This window comes from Thunnus thynnus, chromosome 5, assembly GCF_963924715.1.
Source record: "Thunnus thynnus chromosome 5, fThuThy2.1, whole genome shotgun sequence".
Classification (NCBI taxonomy): Eukaryota; Metazoa; Chordata; class Actinopteri; order Scombriformes; family Scombridae; genus Thunnus; species Thunnus thynnus.
This window is the reverse complement of record NC_089521.1, coordinates 12777672-12793187: the sequence shown is the minus strand read 5'-3', so window position 1 is coordinate 12793187 and position 15516 is coordinate 12777672. Positions and strand designations below refer to the sequence as shown.

Sequence of the window (15516 nt, the reverse complement as noted above, 5' to 3'; positions counted from 1 at the left end):
ACGGTTCAAAGGACAGTCATAAATCCCATGTTTACACAAGAGTTTTACCATCAGCAGTGCCATTTATGGGACCTTTTAGATTACACAGGTGAACGGGGCAAACCCATCCTGTTTTCGTAAACCTCATTCATTCATTTCATTGTCCAAAGAAACTTTTAAAATGATTCACAATAATGATTTCTATATGAATGTTCATATGGTTTTCTCTTCCCGGTAAGATATTTGGTACATGCTTGATTATTTTAAGAAAAACAGAAAATAGGTCAAGTGTGTGTGTTTTTGTCACCTCAACTGTAAAGGAAGAAGTAAGTAGGCAGGAAATGCTGTATAGTATAGTGAAAGAAAGCAGCTTAAAGGCATGGCATAAGAATAGTACTCATTTGTAATTTTACATATTCTCAAATGATACACTAATAAATGTTAAATACAATATAAAATCTGTTAAACTCAGACGGTTTAACAGAAAGGTCTTGGAGAACAGCCATTTTCTACTGATTGAAAACAATGATGCGGCACAGTAAGGATACGTATGAAAGAAGGGTCTTTCATTTTTATTTTATTAGCACTGGTATCAATAAATGTACCATTGTGCGGTAACCCACTACTAATGGATTTACTACTTTGACAGAGGATACAAGTCAATTACTAATAATCATTGTTGATAGCCCTCTGAGAATATTAATACAAAGCTGATTACATGTAACAGGAAGTAGGACAAGAAAACACGTACCGATATAATAGTAGCAGATTTAATATTTGAAGAGATTAGACAGTCACATGACTCCAATTAAAAGCAAAGCACGGCTCCTCTACCAGTCATAAATAATCATTAATAGAAACCATAGTGTATTGGTTTATTGAGTCACTGTTTACTACTGTCATGTTTGTTCAAATCAAGAACTGTAACCTTGTTATGGCTTTTGGGACACATTATTTGCATAATTGTGAGGCTCTTCTGTTATTGGCTGTCAGGGGTCATAAAGGATAGGAGGTTATCCATAAAACCCAGAACAGCAGGAAAGCCAAAGGTTTGTGTGTGTTGGTGATCGAAAAGATACAAAGCTATAGCAATACTGCTCTACAGATTAACCATAATCATGCCATACAATGAAGAAACGATTAAGAGAATGCTGCCTAAGGTAAGAATAATCATCAAAAATATATATTCTTTCTGAATTAAACATAAACAGCACTCAACATAGACATTGGTAGTTATATTTTTTCACTGTTTTCACTGTTTTGTATTGTTTCTTATCTTTTATGAAGACATATCTGCGTAAACATGTGGCCCATGAAATATATGTGGCACTGACTCACTTCAAATATCTTGAACCCATGATGGATACCTACGGTAAGAATTCCAAACCTATTACTGCACTCATTCATCATGCGGAAAAATTCAACCAATACTCTAAATGTCATTGTTGCTTTTCTGTACAGTTTACAATGATGGAACCACAAAGGTCTTGATGAGTCTAACCGGAACTATTCCTGTCATGTATGCAGGTAACAATGACTTTGCACTTTATATTGTGTGTTTTCAATGGAAGTTGGCTTGGATATAGATTCTGATCAAGTCTAATTAAAAACAAGTAACACTCAGAATCGCTCAGACATATTAAATATTTCCCCCTTTTCTTATACAAGACAAGACCTACAACATCCCCATATGCCTGTGGGTTGAGGATAACTACCCCCAGACTGCACCCATTTGCTACGTCAAACCCACACGTGACATGATGATACTAAGAGGAAAATATATCTCCAGCGATGGCAAAGTCCTGCTGCCATACCTGCAGGAGTGGAAGCATGTGAGAGAATCTCAACTTTATTACAGCAGCACAGTGTCATTTCTTGCTTTACAACCATGTGACAGTGGTGTGACTTTTCCACTCCTTTCTCAGGGTGAGTGTGACCTAGTGAGCCTACTGCAGGTGATGGCTGCAACATTTGGAGAATTCCCTCCGATGTGTATGCAGCAACCAGAGCATCAACAAGCCTCTTGTAAGTAACACTCAGGCTGGCAGAAAGTCTCCACGGTTCCAAAACAACAACATTGGCAGCTGTGTCCTAGATAGAAGCTGATGTTGATAAGACAGATTCAAGATTCATATCTAGGCCACACGTGATCAAGTGTGAAACTAGGTTTATTACTCATAGATTTTGCCCTGAAAATACTCTTTACCTTATCTAAATTAAATTGTTTTTGTTTTTTAGGTTGGCTTCAGTTCTCCAGGGAAGCAGAGGTGCTTTCAAAGACAGATGGAAGTTTGTATCTGTCTTTAGCCAAAGAGGATGGTCGGCAAGGAAATGAAACCAATTGTTAATATTTTGTGGATTTCAACAATAATTTGTGCAAAGGCTATTTGTTTGTGTGTTGCCTGTGAAGTGTTTTATCCTGTGTGCAGTGTCAGATGGTATCCATTGAATATTTTTTAGTTAATTAATTAATAACATCAGACATATGATGTATGTTTATTTTCAAATAATTTGGACTTTTAATGTCAAACAGCAACTGAAGAAAACATAATCTTCTGTCTATGATGTGACTGTATCGTATCCGTGGTGAAAAAATGTTATTCACATGAATGTAACAAACTATTCTGGTGTTAGTGTGCTAGTGTGTTAACAGACATGAATTACTTTACAAGTATAAAGCGACATCTTACCTGCACCCACAGATGTTGTTGTGTTCTTATCTACAATTGTTTTGGACTTTTGACCGGAGAATATTTTCTGATTTGGAGAACATACACAATGCAGACCAAAATGGTGTAGTAAACCGGAGAAGAATCTGTTTAATTTAATTTACTTTTAAATACTACTGCTTACCTCAATTGTGAGCATCGGTTAGGTTTAAATGTTGGTTATTTGTGTGCACCAATTTGCTTTGCTTGTTAATGTAATATTTCACAAGTTACTGTTGAAAATTGTTGGTGACTTTTTTGGAAAAAGTAGATTTCCAAAGTAGATTCACAAGCTAAAGCCTACATTACACACAGTTTTTCACATAGACAATATACAGGATCTGTTGTGACAATAATTAATGCTTGTATTGTAAATAAAGAGCCACATTTAACATGTTTGTGCTCATCATTGTGGGAAACACTTTCAATAGAATTGCTTTCAACAGAAAAAGCATTTTATTTCACTACTACCTAAACACATAGTCTAGGTTTGAATATTGCTCTGTAGTTATAATATGAGATGAGGAAAACTGACCGTTCTGACCTGTATATGATTGGGTGTAGACATTGAATATCTTAGTCATCTGTTTTTTGTTTTACAGTCATCATTGCTGTTGCTCTAAAATCTATGACTAGTAAGATTTTTTATTATGATATTATATATCTAAATGGTCTTTTTAGTTTAGAATGACAGATTTAGTACTTTTGGGTGAGGGAATAATGTACTAGAGGGATATGTAAAAAAAAAAAAAAAAAAAAAATTTCCATCTCCATTTATTCTAGACATACAATTAACTATGGTCACCATGGTCATGTTGGGGGCCAAAACTGTCACTGTACACTTTTCTTGTAATCATTATCACATTATGATAATCAGAATTGGAATCTGTTTATTAGCCAAGTATACGAACATAAAAAGAATTTGTCCTGGTGTTTGCTCCCACAAATGCAACATAGAAGAATAAAAATATAACAAGCGTAATAATAATAGTAATAATGAAATAATGAAATAAACAAAGTAGTGCTAAAATTGGTTAAAATCTATTTACTGAATGGAATAATAATAGTTTTGAAATGGGATATAAAACTTGAAATATTGACTGTCCAAAGGAAATATATAGCAAGAAATGGTGCAAAAATTAAATGTGACGTGTACAATAAATAATTACATTAGTAACAGTGGAGGTTGAATGCAATATATAATGTTAAGCCCAGTTTGATGAAATCTATGAAAGTGACCAATGCAGGGATTAAAAGAGGGATGTGAGATGTAAAGTACAGTTTGATAATAGAACAGTTCAGCTGTTAAGTAGACCAACAGCTTCTGGAAAGAAGCTGTTCTGTGTCTGCTGGTGGAGGTTTTTATGGATGTTTTGTAATGTTTACAATTTATATTGGCCCAAATCGAACCTCCCTATTGCTAGCTATTACAATGCTAATGCTAATGTTTCCATTAGGCCATTAGGCTACATTCTGAGATCACCGTGCGGCAAAAACGTCTCATGCTCTTTTGAGAGAGGCGAAGTCCGATTCTGTTCAAATAAAACATTCCGTGAGAAGTCCTCTAAACGTTTTATGATCGGCTCCAGCAAGTCCATCGTGTGAAATCCTCTTTGTTTAGCACAAACATCACCAGGAACAAAAACACACACTGCAGAGACTTTGAACGCTGCCGTCGTTTCCTTGGCGACCAAAGAAATCTCGCGTTCCGTCCAAATCTCGCATGGACGTGTCTTCACGTTTTCTCTGTTACTTCCTCCGAATTAGATCCATAAGATCGTCTCCCCGTTTAGTCTTTTAAAATCTTCAAATATGATGCACAGCGACACACAGACAAACTGTTTTCATGTTTTCCTCACACTGCCATGCTAAATGATTAAATTTGAATACGCTCACAGTCGGGAAAACTATTACTAACATTTAAATATTTCCACTAGTGTTGGGCGGAGCGAGGCTTTCTGAGCACTGAATCAATAGGAAACAATGGTTCACTGTTTTGTAGCATTTGATACAGTCAAGATGGCGACATCTGCTGGGCAACTATTGGTATTACATTTTATGGCTGAATTAAATCGGAGACCGAGATGAAACAGTGGTCTTACAGCTTTTATTATTGTTATTTTATTCAGTACAGTCTATTATTAAAACGGATCATTTTTGAAAAGAGTCTACAGCTCTGTTTAGATATTGTGGCAAACTGAGAACACACCGCATCTTGTCCCCTCATCTCTTTATTTATAGAAACCGTCATTTACCACATGTGTGACATTAAAACAACAGAAAACACTTAGGCATCATAATGAAATAAAGGTAACAGGTACGACTTCACTTTCAATTGGTCGATACATTCAACATGGTAACAGGGCATATGGTAAAAGTAATAATAATAATAAATAAATAAATATAAACAACTCAACAGAAATGGTAGGCAATAAAATCAGATTTCTTGGAGCATATTAACTGTATGTGCACATTTCGTATTGTTTTCAAGTTGGATAGACTCGAAAAACTCAAACGATGGGCAAGACCTTGAGAACTAGGATTAATGGATGTGAAATTTTCCCAATAAAATGAATAAACTGACCTTCCATTGAACTTTCTGGTTTTGTTTCTTTATATAGTATTAATGTTCTTTTTTTTTTTCTAGAATCCTGATGTGTAATGACATTCATAAAATAAATTGTTGTTTCTTCTTCATTTTTACAAAAGTCATTTGTTATCTATATCCACAAATATTGAGACAAATTTGTTGGTGGGATATATATTATGCACAATTTTGTAATGTATTTCTTTCAATTTGTTGGGGATAACAAATTTGTATGGGAGAAGCCATGTTGTTTCCCATTGAATGTTCCCAAATGGAGTAATTTTCCTTTTGCTATAGAAATAATTTCTTACATGTTTATAAGTACAATTGTGACTTTTAATATATAGGCCTATTCTGTTAAAGTTATACTATGCAGAATTTTCCTAAAAGACAATGTATAGAGTCATACAAAAATATCCCCTCTAAATCATCACTTATTACCTGCTAAGAGTGTGTGGCGGTGTGTGTATTCGCAGACACCCTGTCCTCTGCCTGGATTTTCTTATTATTTTCAAGCAGGTAGCTCCCAGTCTGAAAAGTGAAGTCAATGCGGAAGTGCCTTAAGCCTGCCTTCTCTCTAATGGCCAGCAGGGGGTTACTCCATTGATTGCAAAAAGAAGTCCAATTGTATGGAAGTCTATGAGAAAATGACCCCACTTCTTCAATTACCCTAGTAAACATTTTCCTAATGAGTTAATGGTCTCCATCGTGAATTTCAAATCTTCTTCAATTTAGAATGGTGTTCGTTTTGTAAATGATGGTCCCATTTAGAGTAAAATAGACAGTAAAACAGGGTATGTTTCAGGGCGTGGCTATCTTGTGATTGACAAGTCGCTACCAGAGCGACAACGTTGATTACATGACGTAACCGTGACGTAGCCCCAGATTCACAGAGTATAGACATAGCCGCCACTATTTCACACTGTGTTTTTGGTTCATGAAAGTTAATTGTAACATTTTGGTTGCCTAAAAAAAAGTTTGTTAAGCGTTTAGTTGTACTAAAAGACCCTCTAAGGAGTTGGCTATTCAGTTTTTCCGCTAAGTACATTTTGTTTTAATAGTTTTAAGCTTGTTTTTTGCTTTATATTTCACTGTAAATGGACTGTGTTAACCAGTGCTGAGCAAGCTAGCAGCTAGCACTAGGGTTAGCTCCACACTCTCATCCAAATATGGTCACTTCTGGCTCCAAAAATCAACAATGGTGACGATCAAATCCAAAATGGTGATGGTCAAATCACCAAATTTGAGGCTTCATGGAGTTCCTGCACGGCCCATTGACTTTACATTGTGATGATGTCACAGATTTTTAAATCGCTTTTCTCAACTCGAGGAAAGTTTTACAAATATAAAACCTGATCAAAAATTCATAATAGAAAGAGTCATAAATTGACCTTGTTTGCAGTTGGACGTGTCCTGTCAACAGTTTTACAGATGTGTCAGGTTTACAGATGAGGTCGGGACAAGCATAGTGACCACGCTGTCTCTCTCCTCTGCTCCACTCTGCTCTCTGTCTCTGTCATGGATGTGTAAGAGCTGCAGGCCTGTGTATCTGTGTGACCAAGGGTGGGGCTGAGTTACACATAGCAGAGAGGCAACAGTAGACAGGATAAAGCTCTGCATTCACACAAAATACAACAATAAGGCAAATTCCTGCAGGGTTGTAAGGAGATGTGGGCGTGTTTATTTGTGTTTTAGAATGTAACTGCCGTGAAACATCCAAAATTAACGATTCATGGCTTTGATCACTAGTTGCCGCTCGCTCTCTTCATTCACTCTTTAGCTCGCTCAACCAATTAATTGCTCTCTCTCAATTAAATTCAGTTCAATTGGCTTTATTGGCATGGCTGCATTCAATATAACATTGCTAAAGCATATTTACACAAACTATACAATCATAGCAAATAAATAAACAATAAATACAATTTAAAAAAAACAATAAACAATAACAATACAAGAAAGCATGGAGAACAACAGGGGCTATGGATCGTAGGTAAGAGTAACAAAAGATATAAACACAACAAATGAATTATTAATTAATAAACATAAATTATTAGCCATGTGGGTCAGGGGTCTAACAGAGCTGTGGAGCTCATGGCACTTCACACAGTCTGTACTTAGTCAATGTTCTTCTCAGTTTTGTATCAGACACTGTGGTCAGGTAGGTTGCCAGAGTGTACTCTCTGTCTGTCTTTTTCATCATAATTTGGTTTGGTCTAATTTTCTGAGTGCATGTGTCCTGAAGCTGAGGTGGTCCTGGTGTAAAGACCTGAGTGGTTGATGGTTCGTTCAGCCTCAGGAAAAGTAGGCAGAGGGGACAACTCCTGGCAGTGTAGGGCTTCGTAGGAAAAGGAGAGTGGGTCACTTGTTTTAATGTGATTTCAGAAATTTAGAGCTTGTTTTTGAATGTTTAACAGTAGAGGATATTGGCCTAATTCTGGAGTTGGGAGCTTTTCTCTGCACCTGGAGGATACTTTTGCAGAACTCTGTATGTAGGATTTCAATTGGATGTTTGTCCCATTTTGTTGAATTTGTGTACCCCACATCTCACTGCCATATAATGCAATGGGTTCAATGATTGATTTGAATATTTTGAGCCAAGTTCTAATTGGTAGTTCAGTGTTTACTGATTTCTTGATAGCATAGGAAGTCCTTTTTGCTCTGTCTTTTAGGTCATTCACAGCCAAGCAAAAATTTCCAGTGTTTGAAATTTTTAGTCCTTTAGGCCCAGGTTTAGCAGTATTTTTCCAGTTCTAATAAGTGTTGCTGTAACCCTTTTTTGGGGGGACAGCAGGACCAGGTCATCAGCATATAGGAGACACTGTGTCTTGTAATTTCAGTCCAGGTGCAGGGGAATGCTCTATTTGTTTTGCCAGTTCATTGATATATATATATATATATATATATATATATATATATATATATATATATTAAATAGCGTGGGGCTGAGGTTACACCCTTACCTTACTCCACGTCTCCTAAAGAAAGATTCTTAATTTTCTTAATTTTCGAAATAATCCAATCTTAATTTAGCATTTTGCGTTAGTATACATTGATTTGATCAGATCGTATACTTTTCCTCTGATACGACTTTCGATCAATTTAAAGAAAAGGCCATTGTACCAGATTGAATCAAGAGCTTTTTGAAAATCCACAAAGAAAGCATATATTGTTTCATCATTTTTGTGCACAAAATTATCAGTTAGACTGTTCAATTTAAAAATATGGTCTGTGGTTCTAACTTTAGGTAGGAATCCAATTTGGCTCTTGTTTAATAAATGATGCTCTGTAATGAAGTCTATGATTCGTAAATTTAGTATACTACATAAAACTTTTCCCAGACATGAATTTATGCAGATCCCACGGTCATGTTGGGGGTCTGTCTTGTCCCCACTTTTAAATATGGGGCTTATTAGTCCTTCACTCCATATCTCAGGAAAATAGCCAACTCTGAGTACTAATTTGAAAAGTTTCAGAATGGCTGATCTTAATTTAGAGTGTGTGTTTCAGCATCTAATCAAGGATGCCGTCAGGTCCACAGACTTTTCTACATTTTAGGGTTTTCAGTTTTTGGTCTAATTCGTTTTCGGTAATTTGGTAATCTAATGGGTTTTGGTAGTCCTTAATGATTGTTTCTAATTGGTTAAATTTTCCTTTTATTTGGTCTCGTTCGGGTGTGTTGCATGTTTCTTGCCATAAGTCTTTGAAGTGCTTTATTTATATGTCTCCATCTTGAATGGCTAGATTATTATTATTATTATTATTATTATTGTCTAAGGTCTTCCAGTGGTCCCAGAAACTGTTTGAGTTTATTGATTCCTCTATTAAGTTGACCGTTGCTCTCTCTTAGTTCTCAGTGTCTGTTTATGTTTATAGTGTCACCATAGTGAATACATAGGCTAGGTCCTGATTTTCTGGAGCTCTGTGCTTCTGGTTGGATAATTGTCTTAGTTTTTTCCTCATGTTTTTGCATTCTGAGTCAAACCATTTTTCTTGCTTTCTCTTTTTTGGGTTTAGTTTTAGGAAAGATTAGTTAGATTGTTGTGCCACATGATGAAAGATATCGTTAATGTGCTCTGTGGCCGCGTTTACTCCTTCTTTACTGTGTGGATAAGCACAGGCCAGGAAAGATGTATGCACAGACTCTCTCTCTCTCTCTCTCTCTCTCTCTCTCTCTCTCCATCTCTCGTAGAGCCAGGGTTAGGTGCGGTGAAGGGAGGCTTCGAAACATCCTGCCGCTATACTTTTGCTTTAAAAGGACGATACAGTGTCGAGTAGTCTGCTTCGAGAGTAACATCACTTATTTCCGCTCCTAGTTCTGTTTGCTGGATTTCTTTGTGGAGTAACCTTAACTTTTAATAAGGGGAGAGGTATTTTTCCAGTTTAAAGAGGAGAGAAAGCACAACAACAGGATATTAAATCACTCGGACAGAATTAACGGACAGTTTCCGTTTTAACCTAAACGAAAGTGAGAGAGAGTGCTGTCACCAAGATGGCAGAGAGCTACACAGAACCAGATCCTTTATCCTGCTCGATATGTTTGGATGTCCTGAAGAACCCTGTGACTCTTCATTGTGGCCACAGCTACTGTATAGATTGTATAAATGGCTGCTGGGATCTGGAGGATCAGGGAAGTGTTTACCGCTGTCCTCAGTGTAGACACACTTTCCTCAGCAGACCTGTGCTGAACAAGAACACAGTGCTAGCTGATTTGGTGGAGAAACTTGGTGGGGCAGAACCCACCTGTCCTGTGGGGGATGAAGTCAGTCCAGGGGATGTGGAGTGTGATGTCTGCACTGTGAGGAAGCTGAAAGCTGTCAAGTCTTGCCTGGTGTGTCTGGCGTCTTACTGTACAACTCACCTGCAGCCCCACTATGAGTCAGCAGCGTTCAAAAGACACAAGCTGGTGGAAGTTTCAGCCTCCTTACAGGAGAAGATCTGCTCTAAGCATGACAAGCTGCTGGAAGTCTATTGTCGAAGTGATGAACAATGCATTTGCCAACTTTGTGTGATGGATGAGCACAAAGGTCATGACACTGTTTTGGCTGCAGCAGAGAGGGAAAGGAAACAAGTAAGAATATTTATTTTGGGCCGCAGTTAGATCTTGTAAATGTGCTGTTACAATTATTATATTCATATATGACCATTAAAATGTAACTGTCAATCATCTCTACCTGCTCTAGTTCTAGAGGGTGTTGTGCTCTAATTGCATGGAGAATCAGGAACATACATTTTACTTATACTTATGATTTCTTGTCAGTCAAATGTAACACTATTGTTTTGCACCACATGATTCAACAGTGAACAATATGATTTTATTTTCAGAAACAATTTGGAAAGAAAACACAAAGATACCAGCAGGGAATACAGGAAAAGGAGAAACAGCTCCGGCAGCTAAGACAGAAAATGAAAGCACTGACGGTAAATGTCTTCTGCTTTTTTAAGCTGACGTAAATGCACATAATGTGTCCAGTGTCCCTTTCCTTAAAATAAAGTAAAAAATAATGATATGAGTCCTAAATCTTCTGTCAGTGCTCTGCAGATGCAGCGGTCGATCAAAACGAGAAAGCCTATGCTGAGATAGTCCTGATGGCGGATAAAAGACGTTGTGCTGTGAAGGAGCAGATTCAAGTTCAGGAGAAAGCTGCAATGAGCAAAGCTGAGGCACTTGTGGATCAGCTGGAGAAGGATGTCTCTGAGCTGAGGAAGAGAGAGGATGAACTGATGCAGCTCTCACTTACTGAGGATCACGTTCATTTCCTGCAGGTGCTCAGGCAGACAAATACATAGACAATTTTGCGTGTAGGGCTCTAGTTTATGATGTGTTTCTCTTTTTAAATGATTCCAGAGCTACCAGTCTATGTGTGACCGTCCAGAACCTGACATGTCCTCCGATGTCAACGTCCAGCTACACGCATATTTTGATTTTGTGACAAAGGCCAACTCTGATTTTAGAGAGAAACTGGAAAGCATGGTGCAGGCTGTTGGAGAAATATCTGTTCCAAGTAATAATTCATGTGTATTTGCTGGAATAATTTCAGATTGTGCAATTAGCCAAATCCTCCAAAATGTCTGTGCTGTTCTCAGAATAAAAAAGCACATATTCTGTTTTCAGTTCAAGCTCATCCTGGTTCAAAAACCAGAACAGTTGTCCGTGAAGGTGCCCTGAAGAAAATGCTGAAGGTAAACCTGCTAATTGACCTAGCTTAGCTAATGTAGCTTAGCTAATGTCGTCGATACTAAACATAACACTATTAACTAAATGGCCTCTTTCACTTGAAAAGCTCAGTATTTTAATCATTTTGATTTAATAAAAGTGCATTACTGTAGACTCAATAATGTGATATCTTTTTCCTAAGACAACTTGAACATTTACATTACCTCGCCCTCAGCGGTTTGCAATTTAGCATAGCTGTGTTGCTAACTTACCCAGCTAACATCAATAACATGTTAATTAACTATTAACATTATGTTAACATGTTCACCATTTCTAGATTTGTACACAGCTGTATTCTAGGTTTTGTTTTTTTTAATAATGACGTCACAATTTTGAGAGCTGTTGTAAGGCCTTCTGTACTACTTTCTGACTGTTGCCATCATAAAAATATGTTTTTAATCCAGAATTCTGTAACCTCAGTCTTTTTTGATTGTACAGTATTGCAGCCATATTCATATATGTCATTGCAATTTTGGCTTTATAGAATAAATATAAGCATTCTGGTTCTGAACAGATCAATCACTACTTAAAATCTTTCAAATCTGTGTTACAAACATCACTGATACCATCAAACCTTTTACATGATTAGAACAAAAATGCCAACGTTTAGTGGTGGTCAAATGTAAGTTGTTATGACAAATTTGTAATCTGCCAATAGCAGCTCCCAGCCCTGAGTTTTGAGTTTTGGCGATTATGTTTGGATCCCAGATTGTGCTCTTATGGACTTGACAGGAAACAGTAATGTATACAGACAACAAGTGAGCCGCTGCAAGCTATCGGTAATGCTGAATTTACTTCATAAGCAAGCAATTTGGCTTCTTAGTTACACCAGTTAATATGTCAACCCTTTATTTTCTGTCAGATGAGTGTCCTCAATTGTGTCTCAATCTTTCAAAATACTAACATGCATTGTTATTGCCCTTCTCTTTTGTTGTCATTGTCTAGCAATATAAATACAGAGACCTGACTCTTCGTGAAATAACCAATGTGATCTCCCAGTACAAAGACTTGAAGCCGGTTATGGATGCATATGGTAAATAGAATGATTTTGATCTCCTGTTTTTGATGCCTGGTCTCAGTTATATATTGTTTGCTTATATAAAACCACTACAATTTGTTGTGCTAGTTGTCATGAGATCTTGTATTTCAGTGTTCAATGATGGCTCCACAAGAGACCTGATGAGTCTAGCAGGAACAGTCCCAGTGAGCTACAGAGGTAACATTTTTACATACATTTACAATATGTCATAATTGCTGTTCACATCATTTAGAGATCCCCTGTTGTCTTGTAAACAGAATACAAGAGAGTGCCTCAATATAACATACAGTTTGTCAAGTGTAATAGTGGGGTGATGACAATGATGGGACTCAAAACAGCCATATTTTAACATAGTCTGTGTTTTCTGTAGGCAATGTCTACAACATCCCAGTGTGTCTGTGGTTGATGGACACATACCCCTACAACCCTCCCATATGTTTTGTCGAACCTACCAGTGCCATGACGATCAAAACTGGCAAACACATTGATGCCAATGGCAAGATCTACCTGCCTTATCTACATGAGTGGAAGCACGTAAGTGTGGTGTCTTCAAATATTATTTATTATCTATTAATATTCATTATTAACAGTTTATGTGTGAAAACAGGATGGAATGTAAAAATATGGATTGAACAGAATTAAGTAGAAAAATACAAAAACTTTGCAAAACCCTTTTCATAGAGGATTTTAGTCTAACTTTAGCAGTGACATTTTAAAATCTTTCTATGATGGCTGTAACACACAATATACCACACCCTGTCTCCTAGAAATTACCTTCATATACAACTAAAGTGCAGCAGCAAATACATTTTGCTACAAATGTAATGCTGCTGAATTATGTTTTCTCCCAACATAATGAGAAAATGTTGTTTATTAACCTATTGGTAAGTTGCATGAATGTTGATACTGAACATATGAGTCAAATGTTCAGACATCATACCTAGTTGTTTATTTTCCACGGGATTATCTGATCTTGCAGTGCTGTATCCGCTAGTAGAAATTACAACAATATGAACCTTTTCATGATCATGTTTTGGTTAAGGGTTGGGGAAAGATTGTGGTCTTGGTTTAGCTAATACAGAAAAGTCTGCAGTGATTTGAAGCACAACATGTTTATTAACATTTAAACCTCACCACAATCTTTTTTATCTCTTCTAACCTTAACCAAAGTGTTTTTGTTGCCTAAACCTAACCACATGAGGGACTCGGGATGCAAACCTGATTCTCTCTTGCCAGAGTCCTGTATCTTGTTTCCCATCCACCCCAACCTACTCTCTCTGACTTCAGAGTGATATATAAATGAAGCGTTTCATTCATTCGAAAAAACGTCATCTGTGAATATAATCCAGGCAGTGATTACATTTGCTGAAATTGGGAAAACAATTTAGTTGTATATTAATGTAATTTCTAGGAGACAGGATTGGTATACAGTACCATGTTATAGCAGTCTCTGAGAAAGCCAGCTATCTGGAATATTGTTGATATGAGACAATCATAACTGTTGCTTTTGATAATATTTGAACTGTTGTCCACCCTGTTGATTATTTGAAATGAAATTCTGCATTTGTTGTCTTGGTTGATAAAATTTGTCCCTCTCTATATTTTTTACAGCCTCAGTCAGACCTGTATGGTCTCATTCAGGTGATGATTGTGTTATTTGGAGAGGAGCCACCTGTGTTTTCTCGCCCCACCTCACAAGCCCCTTTAACAAATTACTTTGGTGTCTGAATGCCAGTGTGTTAACAAACATGAATTACTTTATCAGCAGCTCATAAAGGAGCATCTTAACTGCACCCACAGACATTGTTGTGTTCTTATCCACAATTGTTTTGGACTTTTGACCCAAGCATATTTTCTAATTTGGAGAACACACATAGTGCAGACAAAAATGGTGTAGTAAATTAGAAAATAATCTGTTTAATTTACTTTACTTTTATTTTAAATACTACTGCTTACCTCAATTGTGAGCATCAGTTAGGTTGCAAACCAACCCATCAATACACAGCACAATGCATCGGTTGCATTTATTTCAATTGCAACAATGCCTACATGTATCATCCCTGTCAAATAAATAAATAAATAAATCCCTATTGAATTCACCCCACCAAATTTCATATTTGAGTTAGAAGCATGACAGAACAAAAAAGGAGGGGGTGTTTGTGCCTTTTTAGGGATAGGTTCCTTTGTAATAAGTTATCATTTGGAGAGTTCTCATCATTTGAATATGTGTCGTTTAAAATGGAAATTAAATTCTCTCCATGTATATATAGTTATATACAGGCCATCAAAATACTCTCCACAGTTCCTTGATGATTTTACTGAGATGCTTTCAATTATCTGCACTGAATTTGACTGTATAGTAATTACGGGTAATTTTAATGTAAACCTAGATAATATCAGTGACAAAAATGCCATAGAACTTCCTGTTATACTTGACATGTTTGATCTGTCACAACATTTGAAAGAGCTGACCCTTAATAGAGGACACACTCTAGATCTAGTTATTACTAAGGGTGTTAACATTTCAAATGTTACTGTGCTTGATGTTGCTCAGATCATTGTGCATTCTTTGATCTGTCTATTCCACTAAAAATCAACATTAGATCTGAACTGTTAAAAAAAAGCAAAGGTTCATCCATACCAGAACACTTTTTATGGAAGACATCAACTCTGAAACTGCCCCATCTTCAAATCATGTAATTAATGCCATTCCTCCTGCTGAGGTTAACCTTTTCATGCATGAATTATGATAACCTCAGTCAGGATTTTTTTCCTAAGTGTTTTCATTCCTCTTTAGGCATGAAAAAAAATTTTAACTTCATTTTTTTAAACATGCATTTTTCAAGGAGAAGATGATTAATTGTCATTTTCTCCCAACATAAAATCAATACTTGGAAATTTTACAAATTGTATTACTCCTTAGTTGTTACTTGATGTTACAAAATTATGTGACTTGATGTGAGATGATGTTACCTGCAAGGGTCTATTA

At 36.6% G+C, this 15516-nt stretch overlaps 2 protein-coding genes across 2 annotated transcripts; both read left to right on the top strand.

Annotated features, from left to right (window-relative positions):
- The first annotated feature begins 997 nt into the window (after positions 1-997).
- On the top strand, positions 998-3079 carry zgc:123278 (uncharacterized protein LOC641569 homolog). Its single transcript, XM_067589317.1, has 6 exons — positions 998-1139; positions 1267-1351; positions 1441-1506; positions 1648-1811; positions 1905-2004; positions 2218-3079. Exons 1-6 carry the CDS (start codon positions 1098-1100, stop codon positions 2325-2327), a joined length of 567 nt encoding a protein of 188 aa, XP_067445418.1. The 5' UTR covers positions 998-1097; the 3' UTR covers positions 2328-3079.
- A 6373-nt stretch (positions 3080-9452) lies between these two features.
- Positions 9453-14704, top strand: LOC137182809 (E3 ubiquitin/ISG15 ligase TRIM25-like). Its single transcript, XM_067589314.1, has 9 exons — positions 9453-10342; positions 10597-10692; positions 10804-11037; positions 11120-11276; positions 11387-11454; positions 12434-12521; positions 12639-12704; positions 12898-13061; positions 14139-14704. The coding sequence occupies exons 1-9, from the start codon at positions 9764-9766 to the stop codon at positions 14253-14255; spliced, it is 1569 nt and encodes a 522-aa protein (XP_067445415.1). The 5' UTR covers positions 9453-9763; the 3' UTR covers positions 14256-14704.
- Positions 14705-15516: the final 812 nt, after the last annotated feature.